This window comes from Mastacembelus armatus, chromosome 6 (assembly GCF_900324485.2).
Source record: "Mastacembelus armatus chromosome 6, fMasArm1.2, whole genome shotgun sequence".
NCBI classification, from domain to species: Eukaryota; Metazoa; Chordata; class Actinopteri; order Synbranchiformes; family Mastacembelidae; genus Mastacembelus; species Mastacembelus armatus.
The window spans coordinates 21,231,640-21,252,128 of record NC_046638.1 but is presented as its reverse complement, the minus strand read 5'-3'; the positions used below and the strand labels follow the sequence as shown (position 1 = coordinate 21,252,128).

Below are 20,489 nucleotides of genomic sequence, written 5' to 3'. Positions count from 1 at the left end.
ACAACCAGGCTGATTGGTACTGGGAGGAAGCTCTGACATCTTGCATCTTTTCACACAAACACAAACACGGATGGGATGATAGTCACCTTTTCATTTCCTCCTATGACTCCTCTGCAAAGACTGCAAGTGAGCTAGGAAAGCCAAAGTTAAGTCAACAAGCTATTCTTCCCAGAAACCCACTCTGCAGGATTTCTCTAGACAGAGGAGGGACCCAGCCCACAGGCTATAACCAGAGTGGGAAAAGACAAAACACTGGTCTGCACGGGAAGTGTTTATCTAACAATGAACTCATGGTGGACAGGAAGTGTGGGTTAGTGACAGGGAGCTATCAGGTGAGTGCAGGTCAGGGGTCGGGGGTGAACAAAAGTTTTATAAGCCCCAGACAGACCAAGAAAGAGGCCCCCAGGCACACTCACTGACATCCAGTCTCTCTGTCTACACCTTTCTATGCATGTCTCAGCTTGTGGATTGTTTGTTCAACAATGTTTTCTTAGATCTGTTTGACTAATGCTTTTCCATTTGCCTTCCATATAGACTAAGATGTCAACCTCACTTTTCTATCCATTTATTCAAAACATTGTTTACAGTGCTGGTTTATTCCAATGAGTGTGTGAGAGTCGGGGGTGGGGGGTGAGGGGTGGGGTGACTATCCAAACACCTGAAAGAACAAGAGCATTTAAAAGCTTTCACTGCACCAGGGCTGTCATCCATTACCTTCTGTGGTTTTACTGGATCAAAAGAAAGCTATAGCTTTGTTATACTACGTCTACCAAGCTTTAATAAAAGTACACACAAACAGAAATGTGTGCATGTATGCATGTATGCATGTATGCATGTATGCATGTATGCATGCAAAGACATGATGACACCAGTACACTGTGGAGGTGCATCCAACTAATCACACCACCCTAGGTCATTTCAGTCTGAAGCAGGGGAGAAATGCAAAACTGATTCAACAGAACTTCAAGTAAGGACACTTAAAGACCTGTTGAATTTTAACGAGGCCAGTGAGACTGCCATCACCATCTTTATTCAAGAAGCAGAGCTTTGGAGTGTGTGCTGGAGTGGGCATGTGCATGATGTGGAATTAATGACGTTAATGTGTGTGTATGTCTGTGGATACTCCATTACTAATCAGCGCGTAGACAAAGGCCATATGTGTGCAGGTCTGTGCATCTCTCTCTCCCACCTACTCCCCATAATGTCTGTGGAAAACCCTATCAGCAGGAATGTTAGGATTGCCAGGTCAGCAGTGGTGACATCATGTCAGCCCGTCCAGAACAACAACAAGGCCTCGGCGCCAATTTCCTCCTGGTTGCATCAGCGATGTGATACCAAGCTGTGGATCAATTGCAACCATTCCAGCACTACTTCCTGCTCATGTCAAGACTCTTCAAACAATCAATACAAAAAAACGATTTATTTGTCGAACACATCATACTCATGTAAACTGATTTCTATGCCAACTTAACTAGTCTGCAGTTACACTTGAAATGGTGAATCTTACATTTTGTGGCCTCAAACAAAAGTTGGCTACATTATTTTAACAAGCCCTGAGGATTGAGCTCACCACATGGGCTTTTTCTGAGGCTCTAGGCTTCACCTGTTTGAGGTCATCTAAGGTCAACAGCTTTACTTAAATCACTAGATTGTTTACAAAGAGGCAAGACTATAGCCTGAAGAGAGGCTAAGGTGGAAAAGCAATAACAGGGTCTTTTTAAAATTAACTCTGCTTTTCTTTTTCTTTTTTTTTTTTTACACTCAGTGTTTATACAAGCAACAAATATGAATTAAACCCCAACATGTAAATAATATAATTCTTACTCAAATGAGTCATTTCTATCTCTGGCAAAATCTTCTTTTATCTTTCTCTTGTCTATGTGAAGGGTCAAATGTCAGCAAACAGATGCTAGAGTGTGTTTGTGTACAGGAGTGTGAGTGTATATATAGATTTGTATGTGTGTGTGTGTGTGGGCATAGGATCCTCCAGGTCATCAGATAAAGTGCACCTGAGGGAGGGGCAGGGAGACTATGCTCACGGTCGCCATGGTAACCAAACACAGATGCGACCACCTGGTTGTTGAAGCATAGGAAGGGGAGCAGAGAGGGCACTACTTCAGATCCACAGCCGTGGCACAAAGTCCTCACAAAGTGGCCCGACACCCAAACATAACCCAAACTGTGCCTGGCGCACCGAGCAGAGCAAAGAGAACATACGCAGCTGCTGAGAAGAACTTATACCTACTGGACTTCTCTCATTAGAGGGGGAGAAATGACTTCATCCCATTTTAACTGTTGTGGTTTTCAGTCATAGTTTATCCTGCTGGACATTTAAAAGGCCCTGTCAAGCTAACCATGGTTACTGGTGTTCACAATCACTAGGCTATGATGGGAAACAAATCTGAATGGTCAATTAATATAATTTAGACCCATAACATAGTGCTAAAACGCTTTCATGTCAAATAATGTTACCATGGGGACTAGTACATGTGATAAGAGCATATGCCAAATAAACAAATACTAACTTCTATTTAACTATAAAACCATTAGTCATTATTTAATCAATGACTAATCTGTCCTGGCTTTTCTGTTTACTTAGTATAATTTTTCCAAAAACAAGTTTAGCCATGTGTTCAACTAGAAAAGGAACATAAAAAACATTTTTTAAAAATTTTAAAAAAACCAAACACACAACTCAGTAAACACAGCCAATAGTTTCACTCACCTCTGAAAAAAGAGAAGAGGGTGAAGAGAGCAAGAGCAAGACAACCGTGTCACTGTCTGTGAGTGCCGTGCTCACAGGCTACCTGATCCACCAGGGCCTCTGGAAGGGAGAGCGGCTCAGGGCAATGCTAGACACAAGGGGAGGGAAGCAGGGGGATGGGGGCAGCTGAGGAGCAAAGTGAAGTGGTGCCGCCGTTTCCCATCACCCAGGAAACCAACGCTCTTTCAAAGGTAGTCGACCAATAGCAAACAGCAGCAATTATGCTCAGACAAAAAGTCACATGACTGCTCAAACACCACTCCCTACGCACAGAGTGAGAAGGGAAAAGAAAATTTTTCAAAAGTGGGGTGTTTGGGGGTGAAGGGTGATAAAGACGCAAGGAGAGACAGAAAAAGAGAAGGAGAAAAAGAAAAACAAATAGTGGATAGAAGTTTGCGATGAGTCACAGAGGCAGGGAACAGGCTTGACGCCACCCTGTAACTACGTAGATGTCTCCATGAAGGAACAAACCATTTCCACCTCAGCTTTCTCACAGTCCCATCATCACAGCAGCTTCCCACCAAACAGGTTAATTTCTGTTTGCTAAGAGGAACAACACCAAGCAGCACAGTGTCACAGTAATGCTACAGCTCTGTCTCCAGCAGGCACGCAATATCACCCATCTACTTCCATGTTAAGCCATTTATAGACAGAGAGAGCCTTACTTCATTATGTACAACCCAGAAAGTGTTAACCATCATTTTATATCCAAAATGTGCTTACATACCTTTGTTCAAATTTCCAACACTGAAATGGATACTCCAGGTGATATCAATAAAGTCAAATTCTATCTATATATATATTATAACAGCTATTGCACAATATATTAACTTATACATCTTTGAATGCATGAGAAATTAGTATAGGACTATTTGGTTTGACTGCAGATGTTGTATTTGCTTTTTGATTTCCATTTCTTACTTGCTCTGATATATTATTCAGTATTGTCAGAATCCTGATACCAAAATCAACCAATCTGTATATGCTGCTATTCACTCACAGGCTGTGGACACCTTTGGGCTTATTTTAAAGGTGCAACAGCAAATGCAAATTAGATGGTTATGTGCCAGACACAGTGAAAATAGAAGTACAGTGCAGATCCAGTCTTTCTATGTATGCAAAATAATATAATTGTCTAGGAAGTTAAGAGTCCTAATGATGCATTGTCCGCATCACTGGAGATGGCGCAACGTCTTTTAATTAAGCAGTGCATCTTACCATGTCTCAAGACTCTCTTTAAGCTCTGTCAATTAGGACACAACGTGTTTACAAACAAAGGAGGTCCACCCCACTTTAGACTTAGTACTGCTGACCCTCATTTCAAACACTTAACATGCACCTGCAAACAACCCCAGTGCACACTGGAAGTCAAAGCTCAATAAACCAACCACTGATGCAGAAGTCCCTATTCGATTCATTGAATTTAATATCAGAGATTTGAGAATGAATTTGCACAGTAGAAGTTATTTTTAAAAAATCACAACTCTGCAGGTCAGTAATATCTTAAATTATTAATATTACTCATAAGTTTTTTTCCCCCTATTTTCTGAAAAATGAGGCTTTATTATTATCATTATTAGCTTCTCTTTTACTATATTTTCTATGTGTGGAATGGAGAACTGTAACTGTAACTGTAACTGTAACCAAACAATTTCCCCGCTACAAATTAATAAAGTACTTTTGATTCTCATTCTCTGATGTGTTTGTACATGATTTAGCCCATTTTAAACACAGACTTCCAAATGAAAATCCCTATGACTGTGAAGTGCAGCATGTTTTTAGTGTGCATATTGGCATCTGCCCAGCGTGTTAAACTAAATTATAGTGAGGCTCTCCAGCATAAATTCCTAACAGAATAGAGAGATAATGCAGTCTATGAATGTTAGACACCAGGTTTATTACTCAGACTGAAATCACACATCTATCACTTTCTCAGCAATGTAGTGTACACTTGAACACAATCATCTGCCATGTAATACATCGCCTCAGAGCCAGCAAATTATGCTACTTCAGCTGTGGCAGGCAGGTCTCGTTCTCAGAAAAGAATTTACCAAGTGAGAAGCAGCCCAATTACCTCTCTTCACGGTGAATGTGACAGGATAGTTGATGAGCCACGGCAAGAGAAGGTGACAAAGCCGACAACGCACGGACAGCAATGACAAGCCTGAGCCTCAGGCATTGATTTTTTTTTTTTTTAAAAAAAGGTAATGGAGAGGAGTACCTGAGGATTAACAATCCTGTATAAGCTTGTCAATAGATAATAGCCACATTTTGGCTCTAGACTTATCCAAGATTCCTGCAATATTTTTGTAGATGAATCATGCAACTTTACAATTAGACCTAATCATAAAATGATATTTAAAAAAATTCAGTTTTACAGGTCAGAGGAACAATAACTTGCACTACACATCACTTGCATATCCATTGTAATTAAGACCACTCATATTATTAAACTAAAGAGAAAACTCGAAATAGACTGCATGGGGTAACTTATATGATGCCAAGGAAACCCACTAAAAGACAATTGGTTTTCATCTACCACTATTCAGATCAAATGACAACTAAATTCACTGTGGAAGGGCACTGCTTAATGTGAATTTAAAAGGCAGGTGTGATGCTTTTAATAAAGGCACAATCTAAGTAACCTACCCATGCTAGTTTAATCTTCAGTGACGGTAAAGTGAAAGTAAGCGGTAAAGGCTGACAAGGGAGTTTGTCTTGAAATTCTTTAGAGTCTCTGAGATGAAGATTGTTTGTGTGTGTGTGTGTGTGTGTGTGTGTGTGAGGGTGTGTGTGTGTGTGTGTGTGTGTGTTGCCCAGCTGGTACACAAGCCTTTTTCTTTCTCTATTGAGCAGCTGGATAGATGACTCATAGTGTGGTGGAGACAAAGAGGTCAAGCAACTAAACACTTTACTGTCAACTTTTTGTCCCAGTTCTCATTTTATTGCAGGATTATGACTAATGCAAGCTGTAAATCTATTATGGGAAAACACTAGAGAAAAATACTAAATCAATTCTGTTTGTGGCACTATGCATAAATCTATTCACAGAATCAGGAAAATCTGACAGTTTAAATGGATTTTTTTGAGCAGATACTGTATATCATCCTTGAATAGATCTGAATTAATAATCAGTCCAAATGGACTAAAGGAGAATCTGTTGAAAATGTCCAAAACTAAAATACTACAGACTGACTTCCAACCTCAGCTATTCATTTGCGGTCAATCAGTGAAGTGGAAGAGATAAGAAAAAGGGGAAAAAACAACACCTTTCAGTACAGGGAAGTAAGAGAACAAAATAAGAGACGTACAAATATCAGATGACAAGAGGAGGAAATATAAGAAAATAAGAACAGGAAGAGATAAATTCATATTTAGTCGGACCAAAAGCTAAACAGCAAAAAAGTTAATGAGACAGATAAGCAAGGAAGTAAACAAGTGAAATGCTGAAGTGCATATTTGAGGTTAACACAAAGAACAGAACATGCACATTAGATATATGAAGGTACATGTGTTTGGATCAGCATATCAGTAGATCCTAAGGTTACTTGCAGTTAACCAATATTAGTCATACAGCAGAAATATATTCATCTGCTATTTTGATAATAATTTAATGATTTCAGTCACTTTTCCCTAAAATTGAAATGGCATTCAATCTTCTCATGACATTTCCATACTGTAGTTGGTATTTTTCACTGCTTTTCAACATTTCACAGGACAACAATTAATTCAAAATACTAATCCGTAAATAATCAAAAGAATAAGTTGCATCTCTAAATGCAAGGACTGCACAAATCATGGGTGCATCCATTTTCTATACCCACTTTTTCCTGAAAGCCAGGGCCACACACCCTGGACAGGTCCCCAGTCCATCACAGGGCCACATAGAGACAAACAACCTCACACACTCACACTCACTCCTATGGGCAATTTAGAGTCACCAATCAACCTGACATACATGTTTTTGGACTGTGGGAGGAAACCAGAGTACCTGGAGAAAACCCACACAAGCACAGGGGGAACATGCAGACTCCACACAGAAAGGCCGGGTTACGAACCCACGACCTTCTTACTGTGAGGAAACAGTGCTAACCACTCAGCCACCATTCAGTGCATCATAACATCTCAAGTCCTCAACCTCACAAGGGTTAACGCTTCCAGGAAAGTAGAATGGATGAATGAATGAACGAATAAATAAATAGTTTACATAAAGAAATTAATTTCCATTGAAATCATTTAATTCTAAATACAAACATATTTCCACAAAAAGCAGATGTGGTGTCCTGCTGTTGTTGACATCATGTTTTGAAAACATTGTTGTATACTGTATACTGTATACTGTTTAGCTTGCCTTCTGCTGGAAATCCCTGTTTTTAAAAACGAACCTAACCTACTACATTTACAACGAACAGCTGTAACGTAACATAGTTACGTGTTTACGTTAGTATGGACAACTGCGCACAGATTTGGGTGTTAAAGTTACTAAACTCAAGACAACACTGGCAGTAAAACACACGCTGTTAAACTTGGATATTAACAGCAAGTTCACACCATCTAAGTCTTCACTGCAGGTGCATCGCACTGAGCTCACCGGTTAGCACTTGTTGCAGCTTTACTAATGTTAAACGCATTACAGTTTCACATTATTCTGCAAGAACATAACAAAAAAACAAAGTAACAAATACTTACAAGTGATCAACAGGTCGATCGTTGTCCAGCGGTCAGCCGAAGATTTCACCATCTAGTCTGCAGTCAGATGTTGCCTGGTAGAAAGCTATTCAGGAGATCATTTCCGGTCCGTGGTTTCAAATTAAAGGGCATAATCAGGGGCTATTAGGTTAAAGAAACAGTAACGTAGCACATTTATGAGAAAACCTTAACTCGTTTATTTATTTTTAGCATGGAAGTTAGAGGGCGTAGGGTAGCGGTAACGTGCCCGTTCATGTACGCAGGTGACGCAGGCTCGACTCCCGAGCCAGCTGTCCTGCATACCCGCATATGTTCTCCGCACCGTCCTGTCAAATAAAGGCAAACCTGCCCAAAATAAAAAAGAACATGGAATATAAATCAGTATCAGGCCGTATAAAAGTTAAATACCTGCCATACAATTATTGCGTTTCCATGACAACGTCGTGTCTTAATTAGGTGTGGCGACGAGAGAGTTAGGGACCTAACTTTTAAGATGACACGCTGTTCTGGGGAAGTCTTACACACAGAGACTTAACCTTAAGTATGAGAAGAGGAGGCTAACATTTTATACTCAGGTTTCTGGGATCATCAGAGGCTGTTAAAATAAGAATATTCTCCTCAAAATATCTAACATGGTACAGCTGGTGGTTCAGCAGTGATGAGGAGATATAGTGCTGGTTGAAAGTTATAAATGCTTCTGTACCTTTCCATCACATGAAAAAACGTTTGGTACAATGCTCCATTGTTTCTGACCCAAAAGGAATGGGAACCATCATCACCAGCTTTGTTGTTGAATCAATAATGTTTCTGAGTAGCCTATATAATAAATCAGATTTAGATAAATAAAAGAGTAGGCATATATTTTCACTAAATCCTGTCTGAGACATTCTCAAAGACTACGTATCTCAAAGACTACTCACTAAACTAACCTTGTGAGGAGGAATCAGCTGATATGGCTGTCCCTTATGACAAAGCAGAAAAATACACAACTGTTTGTGGCATGATTATTAAGCTCCAACCCTTTTATAAAAGCGTGCGAAATGTACCACAATTTAAAATTGATGCCTGCAATATTAGTAGGACAGAAATCAGATTTCTATCATAGTTCCACAACAACTCTTCTCTTCATCTTGAAGAACAGATAATCCCTAGAGCGCCTTGCTGTTAGTGGTTACTGAGCTTGACTTTGAAACAGAATGAGTGGAAAGCAGTTTAAATTCAGTATCTGCTATAGATTGGCAATCTGCCCAGGGTGTACACAGCTCTCACACAATATCTGCTAGGATTGGCAGATCCACATCAAATTTTATGTTGGTCTTAGTTTAATATGGCAAAACTAATTCTCTGATACAGTTATATGCACAGAGATGTTGATGTCCTTGAGCATGTGAAAGGCAAACCAACACTGACAGCAGAGCTCAGGCATAATAAGTAACGTATATTAACATAAAGACATTGACTTGGCCTGTATACATTAAATGTATTGGCTTGGCACCACATGTGTCAAGAAGAAGAAAATTAATCAAAAAAGCTGTAAATTTGAAGCAGTATTTGTGATTAAATGCGTGCCTTTTGTGTACCATTATGGAATGCGTGTCTGCCCTCAGTTGTGATGGTGTCAACAGAAAATGAGTTATGCAGCCTAAATGTCTTGTAGTGAATGGAATGTTCCTTCCGGCAGGATCTTGTGGTCTTGCATGTACTGTACAAACAGCTTCTGCCGGGCCTGTCTGGGCTTATACTGTAGGTATTTTCCTGTTAGAAAGCCTGACAGGAAAAGTGACCCATCACAAGCCAAAACAAGAAGGATGTTTCCTTTGGTAATAAAATTAAAGATATATTCCCTTTCCATTACAAAATTATATGTTGGTGAAATGTGGCTTGTGAGTGTTTCCCTGTAATTTATTCATATCCATTGTAGTTACAATAGTAAGTGAAGTGAAAGTGACTTTGTGGTAGTTTTGCATGCTGTCTCTGATAGCTTTGATAGAGTCTGTGGGGGAATGTAACTACCATCTACCCACCTGCATTGAATAGTGAATTTAATCGAGTTATATCAGCCACATCTGTTATCTGTTTTAGTGGTATTCACATGTGCAGACATTTTTCTCTAATGTAGAAATACGTGTGGTTTAATTATCCTTGTATATGTGAGAGTACATCTGTGACACAGAGGGTCTTTCATTATCAGTTATAATTACAATCTGACTTTTTTAGCTTTTCTGACAGTATTTACTATCCCAGATGTAGATAAAAACAGCTCCTTCTGGTTTGTTAAATCATCTGGTAATAACCGAGGAGTTGAGGAAAGCTTGTCACAGGCCAGACTAGGTCCCTAGTCCTGACCAGATGTGAGGAGGATCCCTTTCAAAGAAATTACAAAACTATTCAGCGAAAGTAGTGGACATCAGCCCACCTTTCCAAAGCAAAAGGTCTGTCTTTTCATTCTTTTCTCCTATATCTGTGTCTTCAGACGTAATAGTGAAGGTGAAATGAGGATGTGACGGAAAACACCTGACTCAAACTGATAGCAATCCCATGAATGAAGCAGGAGTGTTAGAAGATGACAAACTTGGTACAGTTACCTGATCAAAAGAGAACCTAGGAATGCACAAACATGTTATGTAAGACCTGTCTCATGGTTCAGTTCCTATGCACACTTTACGTGTAGATACACATCAAAAATTCCTTTATCTGACTTGTGCTCATCTCTTATTCCAACACTGTGGTGAGGAATATTGGCATTACTCTCAAGGTTTAGAGACTGAATAAGATTTGTTCATTTTAATTTTTTGAGATCCTGTTTCCTTGAAAAGAACTGAACTGTGGATGACAGAAATATGGTGAATGCTTTCTAATGCATGTGCCTTCATAAGTGTGAACTGTTCTCCACAAATGGAATTCTGTGAAAAGACTGATGAAACTGTCAGAAAAGACTGACAGCTTCAAAACAAAGTGCTATGCTAATGTTACATGGCCCTTAGATCTTAGGTATGATTCTATGATTTTCGGTTGTCATCTATCCAAATATTGTAAGTCACAAATGTGTCTCAAAACAAAATGAGACTGACTTGTCCTTTACAGTGCAATGGATAGGGAATTACCCATAGCTCCTGGAAAACAACAGGATATGTCACAGAACATATATTGCCTTCATTTGCTTAAATTCATTATCTGTGTCATGTGCCACCTATTGTATCTTTAGCAGTGTGAAAGGCCAGAGTTTGCATGCTTCATGCCTTTGTGTATATTTCAAATCACACTCTATTTGAAGTAATGCTGACTTAGATGTGGACACAAAAAATGATTAATTTTATCTTGTTTTCAAGGTGGTGGATTTGAAAGCTTTTTTGATCTGAGTTTTTGATATATTTGCCGATAGTACCCTCAAGTGGCAACATTACATTATTACACCATGAATATCAGGAATATCAACAAAAGAAATCTTAGCTAAATTCAATCTTAACATTTTATTAACCTCACTCCTCTGCACTGATACAAGAGAACAACAATAATCAAAGTTGGGTAGAATCTCCAAATAAAAAGTGACATTTGATTTATAATTCAATATTTCAACCTGAGAAATGCAAATACAAGGTATTAATTCAATTTCACATTCAGTTTTCATTTAGCTAAAGTAGCCACAGAAAGCCTGAGCATAAGAGGGATTATCCTAGTATACCAAGTCCTCAAACCTACAATGTTCTTGTTTAGTTACTTGTTTTGAAGCAATATGAGTTATGAGCTTCATGGATCTTTGTAAGTTACTGAGACCCAAATAATATGGAGAACATGACAAAACTGTGTTTTTTCAGCCCACCTCAGACCATGGTGTTAGTGGGATTTTGACCAAGTGTGAAGAATGACCCATTAGTGCAATGTTTTAAGGGCATAGAAAGGTCACACACTAAGCATCTGATCACTGACAAGTCAGCCAAACATCATTCCATTCTGGTGTCAGTCTGGATATGAGCTCCCTCTGCAGGGCTGGAGTATGCGTTGCTGGTGATGTTTCTGTAAAGCTGCTCTGGCTGTGTGAGGACGTGTAATCGGTGGTCTGCCCAGGAGTTTTGACATCTGATGCTTGTCGCCAGATTGACCAGAGGATACATCCTTTGCCAGGCTGAAAGAAAGGGAACCTTGGTTTAGGTCTATGTGAAAATTAAGTTTACTGTACCACAAAGTGTTAATCAATCGAAGAATCAAAAACAGTGCCTTTAAACATGAAAAGCAAAGTAAAATGTATTGTTTTTTCTATAAATGCATACAAATCAATATGCTTGAAAGTAGCCTTTAATATGCCATACCATGAACTCATGAGCCCTTCACCCAGGGCACTTGTTGGGGGTGGGTAGGGTCTGTGTGCAGCCTGTGATATCAGAGGTACAGTGGTCCTAGTCACCTGCTGGACTCCATGGACTGCTGGGTCTGTGTCTCCTGCTGTCATACCTGTCCCAGCGGAGCACCCTGCTGTGCTGGAGTAAGATAAATGTTCTGAACTGGCCTTGCTGAGTCGAAGTCTTCTTGCACGAATCCCCTGTTGCTTAGGACAACCAGAAGCTGCTGTGGCTCTGAGAGGGGGAAAAGGGGACATTGTGGCGTCTGTGGACAGGGACAGCCGAGCCACACCAGGGGATATAGGTTCTCTGTGATGAAGGACTGAAAAAAAAAGGTTCAGTAGCTTTGATTACTGTCTCTAATCTACTGTCTCTTGCATATAATTTGTTTTCTCTTTGATTTCAGTATAGATGCTACAGTGGACAGAATATCATCATATTTTTAAATTCTTCATCTTCCTAGTGTTTTTAAAAGCAACAAAAAGCATGATCGTTAAGTGAGTATTCACCTGGGGAAAGAGACTGGAATGAGGAGTCTAGCGAAGCAGTATCGACGTTGTAACTGTGCATCCCCTCCATGTGTTCTTTATTGTCCTTCTTCATACCATTAAAACCTTCTTTTTCATCATCATCTTCCTCCTCCTCCTCATCATCACTATACTGAATAGCCAGGATCTGTGGTAATCTTTCGGTTTCTATTACTTGGAGCCGCCTGAAAAACAAAGTAGAAGAACTTTTAGTATTTCCACCTTAGACACTAGAAAACTAAAATCCCAACTATGTGTGATCTAAAGGCATCAGGCATTTAAATACCCAGTCCCCTAAAAGTATACAGTAGGTACACATTTCCCTTACAATCTATGTAGTCCGCATGCCTTGTCCTGTCAGGATAGAGGTTAAGGTGTTTCCAGCTTGAGAAAACAGAAACAGAGTGTGACAGAGTGTGTGTGAAAGATGTATTAGTTGTTAGTACCTGCTGTGCTGCTCCCTCCAAGCTTTAAGCTCAGCAAACACATCTTCACGTTCTCTCACATCAGGCTCCTCAAGGTCGTATGTGTGCTCTGGCACATGAATGGGAAGGTCACGGGGTGTGAAAGTGGACTGGTTGGGTGCAGTCTATGAGGGACAAGACAGGGTAATTAAGAAGGATGCTAGGAGAGGAAGCTAGGTCAACGTTTCAGTGGACTAGATGCCTAACAGCTGAACGCATCAATTATGGATAGACACTTAGCTAACACTCAGACCAAGATTGAGAGGAAAAACGAGGTGCAGACTGAATAGGGGGTAAAGGTGGGAAACACACAATAACAGCAGCAGTGTGTATGGGCTAGTATGACATATCACACCATACTGGCAATGAAAGCTCATGTTAAGTTCTGCTGACACTACTGAATCCTACACATAGCTCCGTCCTGTGTGTCCTCCCAACACCATATATGTCCTCTCAGGTTTATGTCTTCCTGCTAATACTGAGCTCCTTCTGTTTATACTGACATGACATTAAAGAGATGAGCTGCTGGTGCCAGACAGCCTTATTGGCCTGTCAAAGCCCATAAAACTTCTTGTGCTTTTAAGTGCATACTAAATTCTCTATATGGGAAGCAACATGCAAGGAATTATAGACCAGTGTTTTTTTTTTAAAGAAAAAAAAATGTTTTTACCCTCAACTTTTCTCGCCTTGCTCGAATAGCCTGTGCTGGGTTTCCACAGAACAGGATCTTACCAGCCCCTTCAAAAATCAACAGATAAGAGAGGGGTTTCAAGGTTTTAATGCTGCAATGCAAGTCCTTTGGGTGGCACTGTTGAGTAAAGACGTGAATTTTCATCAGAAAATGTAAACCATTCTTATGGCTCAACAGTTTGGCCAGAAGAGACAGAGTTAATCAAGACACCAAACAGCAACAGAGAAAAGTTTATAATACTGATTAAGTTAATACACTGCAGCTGGTAGTACATCTAATAGGAGAAATATTCTGAATGACAGTCAATGGAGTGCCTAACCATGTGTTAGGATGCTGGTTTCTGCTTCCAGTTTTGTTAGATCTGAATCTGCAGATCCAGGTCTGGATCCAGGAGGAGAGAGAACCCCAGACCAGTTTGCAGTCGTGGGTCTGGAGCCGGTGTGGGGTCTGGAGCCTGCTGACACAAGGGGCCAGACTCCGGAGCGGCAGGAGGCAGGACGCCTGGCTGAGCTGGGTCTGCTGTAAGGACATGTACTGCCTGCTGTCTCCTCTACAATAACAAATGTGAGTGGCCCATTAAATACACTGCTGTAATTAACTGGTTTGTGTCGACTGTGTCAAAACAACATATACATAAACACCCTCACACACCATCATCAGTAGCATCCTGAGAGGAGCTGCAGTCTCTGATGGAGTTTTGGAGAATGGCCCAGTCTTCTCCCATGATGCTACTGCAGCTCAGTCTGTCCTCCTCCACCCTTACATCGTCTAGGTAATGCAGCTGAGGGACCAACTCCCTCACTGAAACCCGATAACTATAGTCTGCCGTCTGAGCAGAAGAAGGGAAGCACAGGGAAGTGAGAGACAGTGAAATGTAAAGGACAGACAGGTGGTTTAGGGAAACTAGGAATAAATGGGAGAAGAGCCAAGTAGTAGAACAAGGGGCCGGTAAAAAACTCTGACTTTACTATGTGCATAGTAATGTACACCATGGTGTTTACATTGGTACTCAAGCCTGAGACCACAAAATGAAATCTTTATTATAGATGCCACAGCTGATACTTGTTATGACAAGCACTTTAGAGTAAAGAATAATGCATAACAATTGATGCACTGTGAATAAAATCTGAATCTAACTTGTGCCAGATTTCCAATTTATCTCATTACATAAAACATCACAGAGCTCAGACTTAAACTTCAGACAAAGGGGTTTCAATTCAAGAAGCTGTTTTAACCAGATCTAATTATGGCTGATGTTTGGCATTTAGCATTCAGTGTATTTAAATCCATGAGTCCATGATGTAACAGTTTTTTAGGATTGCCTACTGAATTGAAAACATCACTGGTGCAATTGTTCCTGTTGTGGTCATGCAGTGATTTCTGTTTATGTGCCTGTTACAGTAAAACAGAAGAGTAATTTAATAAATAGACTACTTAGATCAAAAAGTGAAATCATTGTCTAATGGCAAACTACATGATGTCACACGTGGTAAAGAACCAAGACATGTTGTACAGGAAAGGTCAGGGGACTCATATCATCATTTTGACTCACATTAAAATAACAAAGCATTAGTTACAGTCAAACAAATATGCAGTATATTTGTAAAATATAGTATTATGTAGTATGTATGCCTAGTAGTATTCTAAATGTACGGCAATGCTGAATATAATAGTTACTAGTGCCACATTAAAGTTATGTATTTTAGTTAGCCTTTATGTTATATTTATCTGTTTTGGCCATTATGATGCTCTAATTCATCTGTGAAACTTAAATATGTAAAACAATGCTGCTTAATAACTAAATTACTACTTTACAGTCTACACTGAACACTGCTAATGTCTGGGGTCTGTTTTTTTTTATCAGCACAGAGAGAAGGAGTGAGAGCAGAGAGAGTCCAGTAAATCACTGAGCTACTGAGCAATCAAATTAGAGCTCGGCACCCCTGCACTTCACACAACCACACAAATGCAGTGAATGAAAGAGAGAGTGAAGGGCTGGCAAGGAGGAAACGAAAGAGAAAAGAGAAGGAAGGCTCAATGAGAGGAAGTCAGTGGATGTGTGAGTGTATGTGTGTGTGTGTGGTAGAATGAAAGAGCAAGAGGAGTAATAGTTTGGCAAGAGAGCAAACCCAAGAACGCCCCCAGTCACTACAAAGCACAGGCCTAATGCATATTCAGCTCAGCATCTCCCCTCATTACCCTAGTTTCCTAATTAATGCTGTGCTGGTGGGTGTAAATAAACACATTCACAGTGGCCCACAAAACCTCACAGCACAGTATGTCTCGAATCACCAGAAGGTGGAAATGCACCTTATACCCTGGACATTCAGCTGCACTCCGAATCACTAAAAAGTTCCATGATGACCTGCTTTGTGTACTTGACATTTACATCAAATTGATAAAACTACTGGCCAATTTTGAATGAAATAAAAAAATGCACCATAATGTATCAATACCAAACTATCTCTATGCTATGATCCCTCCATGCAAGTTGTCATGTGTGAGTGCTAGGTTTTATTATTCTGATGCTGCCTGGTCTCCCATTGTCCAGATCCAGCTACACAGTGTTGAGATCATGTCTCAGTACGCAATAATTACATTTCGGTTATTATCTGACAAACCATATGGGCTAACAACATCCTGGCACAGGAGAGACTACTAACTGAATGATACTGACATCAAACCACAAGTTGCATTTGCAAGTTGGCTTTTACAACATCAACTGAACTCAACACTTCCTTTTCAGGAACTCTGCCCAGCTCCTTGCTCAAGTTTTGTTCAGGTCCAGTCATTCTCTATTGTGTTTTATCTTTAGCCAGACTGCCATGGCTCTGAATCTTGCACTAGTTGATACAGGTTCTTCCAAATGGTGTGGAGCCAAGGTTTGTTAAGTGTTTTTTTAATCAGCGTGCTTGCAGTAGGTTCATCTGGATATGGTAGGCCTAAAGTTCAGAGAGAGCACATATCTCCATCCAGTGATCTTGCATTGACATTTTTGCATGATGACACAACTGCTGATCCGGAAAAACTGCTGGTCTTAAGTACAGCACAGTCAAATAACTTTTTGCAGCTAATGCTTAGCCTCCTTATGTCACCACTTCCGTGACTCTGTCTATGGGGCAATGCTTATTTTCTGAATATCCATGTGTGCTGAATCATAAAGACAAAAAACCTGACTGGGGGAGACATATGCAAGTTAAATCTGATCTGTGTTACATTGACAAACATATATCACATGTTTTTTGGTATTAGCAACATTAGCAGAACATTACCCTACCTGAGTAGCAGTGGGGTTTGGGCGCACACACACAGGATTTCCCTCCAGGGTAAGTGTCCGAAGCTCGCCACATAATCCCAAATACTGAACCTGGACTAAGTCATCCACATCATTCCCTTCCAGATCTAACAACTGCAGGCTATCCAACATACAAATCTGACTCAGGTCGGACACACTGTTATAGGCTATGTACAACTCCTAAAAACAGAAAAGGGAAGCACAGACAGATAAGGAAAAGGTGTGATTAGAAATACTAACAGACAGAAAGTGCATTAAACTCAGACAAAGTCAATAAGAAAGGTATCATGTTAGACACACAGGCATTGTATATTCTAATCTCACAGTTACTGGGATCATAGGATTACAACACGCCTAATTAGTAACTATATCATTACGTAAAAATGATCAAAATTTGCTAAGTACATGGAAATGACCTGTGGCACTGGTACTCTACTGTGAAAATGTGTCACCAGTGCAAAGTGACACGTTGAATTTATACTAATGCATAAAAACAAATTTAAAAACCAATATGAAAAGGTTGTCCACGATTGCCCTAATTTTCTATTCTTTAATCAATATGCATATTTTGAAACATTTACTTAACTCTACTATGCAAAGCTTTTGTTTCCCCCAAAAATTTGCTGATCTGCCATCTGTAAACTCTACCTTTAGAGAGATCAAAGTAGAAATTCCACCTAGATCTTGTAGGCAGCAGTGAGACATCCACAGGATTTGCAGGTGGGAGAGGGAGGTTCCCAGGTCTCTAATCAAGAGGCAGGGAAGGGAGTTACACAACACTGTGAATTATAGTAAAGGCTATCCAGTCCTTTGATCACTGAAGCTTCTTTTTCTTTCCCAATATACAAGGCTCTCCTCTGCCTCTATAGGACACCCCTGCTCTGACCCTTCCAGTAGACTTCCAGGCAGTGTCAGCCCTGTTACACCCTCTGCACTACAGATAGCAGGAAATGATATCTGAGGCAGTTCACGTCTGGCTGGTTCTGCTCTGCTATTCTCCGGGTGGAGCAGACAGCACTGTAACTTTCTGTTTATACGCACTTTTCCCTAAGTAATCTCCCAGGTAATAATTCTCCACCTGTCCTGTTATGAAGACAGTTTACAATCTCGTGTGTGTGACCCATCCGGGATACATATAATTTTTCTTACTATCTAAATTCATTTACAGAAACCAAAATAGAACAGTCCTGAACTGGAGGGACAGGTATCCTTTTTAGAGAATTACTGTTTTACAAATTGGAAATGGGAAAAACTTAGATGACGTAGAGCAGAGCTCTACACTTGCACTGAAACCGCACTACTCTTTTTCCATCAAGTATAAATCCTCATAACATCTGACCTGGCTTCCAGTTTCAAAGCACTGTCTTTTTATGGCTTTCATGACCTCACATGTGACCAGTGTGAAATGAGACAGTAATCTCCATGGGTCTATCACTGCTCAAGGTTAAATGACTTACTGTGTAATTATACACGTACATAATGTGTACTCATGCTGTGATGATAAGCATACATTCGTAGCACAAATTTGCTTTTGTGAATCACAAAACCTTACTTTTGGTTTCTGAATTTAGAGTGCCTTGAATCTGTAATATCCAAGGGGTAATGTCACCATAGATTGAGTGTGCAGACCAGTAAGCAAACATGGAGAACACGAAAATGGCATTTGTGTTATGTAACTTTATGCTCACCTTACTGACATGATTATGCTGTTGTTCATTTTCAGCTGTGCCAGCCTAGGCAAGTAGGCCCCTACAAGTTGATCAGATAAACACAGACATCACAGGCTAGACATGGCTCACACATGTATGGACAGTCACGTCATACCTGAACTCGTTATGCAATCAAGAATTTTCTGAGGACAAAAGTGACTATAATGAAGATGTTCCTCTGGCATCTGGCACTCAGGTAGGAACACCTGACAGGAAATCCAGTACAGACACACCCTGCACATCATAGCAGTCTGTTTTTGTCTGAGGTTCTGCTTCATGATTTTCTTTGTGGTTTTAAAATGTATTATGAATTTCCTTGTTCATTTATCTGGATCTGTTTATTGAATCATCATTATCTTTAGTGTAAAACATTCATGCCAGTCTTATGTTGTTTTAAATCTGAATTGAAGTATATTAGGAGTTACTGTGTATGTGGCTATGTTCACACAACGAACACTAGACAAACAAAAAAACTAGTGACAAACAGTAAGTGGTAATGAATACACATACAAAACATACAATGGCTGTACCTGTGGATTATAGTTTGTAAATGCCTGGATGCCTGTAAATGCCCAGATGGAGTGCATATCTTACCAAAGTTACCCAGAATGTTTTCCTGTGTGTCTACAGAGAGTTTCAGTGAAGTCACATGTGAAAGGTCCTGAGCTCCACACAGTGCCTCCTGTGAAGGACATCAACACAATACCAGCTGAGCTCTGGTGACATACTACACTGGATTTTGTCTTTACTTGGCATAGCTTCATCATTCAGTGTTTACTTTAGTAAACACTTGTAACAAATTATGGAAATCCTGTGGTGTGAATCAAGAAATGGATAACCTATTGTGCACATAGTCAAATTACATGAAGTATACGTGTATGGACAATGACTCTTAAACCACTGGTGCAAACATACCAGCTTCTCTGGAGAAAGGTAAAGCTCCACTGCTGTTTCAGATTCCTCACAGGGTTTCGCGGCAGGAGTTGGGTTGAAGTGGCCTGATCCGCTCAGCTCAGTCACCAGGACCCGTGCTGTACCAGGCCGAACCTCCTGGGGCACAGACCCATGACAGCAAGTCATCTCTCAAGGCCACCTGAAACGAACATGGAAGTGTCTTAACAACATAGTCGAAAGGCCTCCTAACAATAATTATGTAGTAACCTACACCATTTACATAGCCTATGTAAGCGCTAGTGTTACATTAGCTGACAAACTAGCGTTAATTGCTATGGTTAAAAGCTGCCACTCTCAGCTATCTCAAAGAAATGTACTTCTATCGTAATGTAGTTTTAGTTCAAAACCATTTACCTGTTACAGAGAACTGCACTTTAAAAAGACACAACTACTCATTTTACACTCAGGGCACTTGGCTTACAAGCAAAAGTTTGCTTGACAACCACAGACGACTTCCTGGATACGGCACTGCGAGACCCCTGGCTCTTTGGGAAATGTAGTCCACAGTTGGGTCTGAATGAGACGCTTTAAGTAAGACTCGATGTCAACCCTGTCAACCCAAGTTAATAGTTATTCTATATTGCTACCGCTATCAAATCTTTATTTGCAACCTACGATACTAGCACTTGTAATAATATTGCAACCTCAAACCACCTACAGTGGTCTGGTGCTGCTTTCACCAAAATATAAGCTTTTACATTAACGTTAATGCAAATGCAATTATTATGATTTGACTCGTGGCATCAATACATTCGAAAGTGTGGCTATAGCGATGAAAGCCAAATAAACTAGATCTTCATCACTCCATTCAAATGCCCAGTGGATTTTCTTTTCTATCGCATTTAAGCGCCACTTTGTACACTTTGATGAAATAATTGCTTTTACATTAACGTTAATGCAAATGCAATTATTATGATTTGACTCGTGGCATCAATACATTCGAAAGTGTGGCTATAGCGATGAAAGCCAAATAAACTAGATCTTCATCACTCCATTCAAATGCCCAGTGGATTTTCTTTTCTATCGCATTTAAGCGCCACTTTGTACACTTTGATGAAA

At 40.1% G+C, this 20,489-nt stretch overlaps 2 protein-coding genes across 8 annotated transcripts in view; both read right to left on the bottom strand.

Moving 5' to 3' along the window:
- Positions 1-7,653, bottom strand: part of rassf7a (Ras association domain family member 7a) — a 32,332-nt gene extending 24,679 nt beyond the window's left edge. For 3 of the 5 annotated variants that reach the window (XM_026312210.1, XM_026312213.2, XM_026312214.1), the window contains exon 1: positions 7,454-7,653. The gene's annotated coding sequence lies outside the window, so the exon portion shown is untranslated. Of the gene's footprint in view, positions 1-2,725; positions 2,796-7,453 lie in introns of those variants that run through there. The other 2 variants (XM_026312215.1, XM_026312211.2) reach the window with 2 other exon arrangements.
- A 3,251-nt stretch (positions 7,654-10,904) lies between these two features.
- lrrc56 (leucine rich repeat containing 56) lies at positions 10,905-19,881 on the bottom strand. Of its 3 annotated transcripts, XM_026310438.1 has the most exons (13): positions 19,785-19,881; positions 19,392-19,569; positions 19,071-19,158; positions 18,456-18,516; positions 17,416-17,512; positions 16,750-16,947; positions 14,124-14,301; positions 13,792-14,022; positions 13,452-13,519; positions 12,764-12,906; positions 12,300-12,502; positions 11,761-12,112; positions 10,905-11,576 (listed from the first exon to the last, which is right to left on the bottom strand). In XM_026310438.1, the coding sequence occupies exons 2-13, from the start codon at positions 19,554-19,556 to the stop codon at positions 11,411-11,413; spliced, it is 1,950 nt and encodes a 649-aa protein (XP_026166223.1). In that variant the 5' UTR covers positions 19,557-19,569; positions 19,785-19,881; the 3' UTR covers positions 10,905-11,410. The 3 variants fall into 3 exon arrangements, with proteins under 3 accessions (XP_026166223.1, XP_026166224.1, XP_026166225.1); XM_026310439.1 differs by lacking the exon at positions 16,750-16,947; XM_026310440.1 differs by lacking the exons at positions 14,124-14,301; positions 16,750-16,947 and having other exon boundaries at positions 17,416-17,510.
- Between the last annotated feature and the right edge of the window lie 608 nt (positions 19,882-20,489).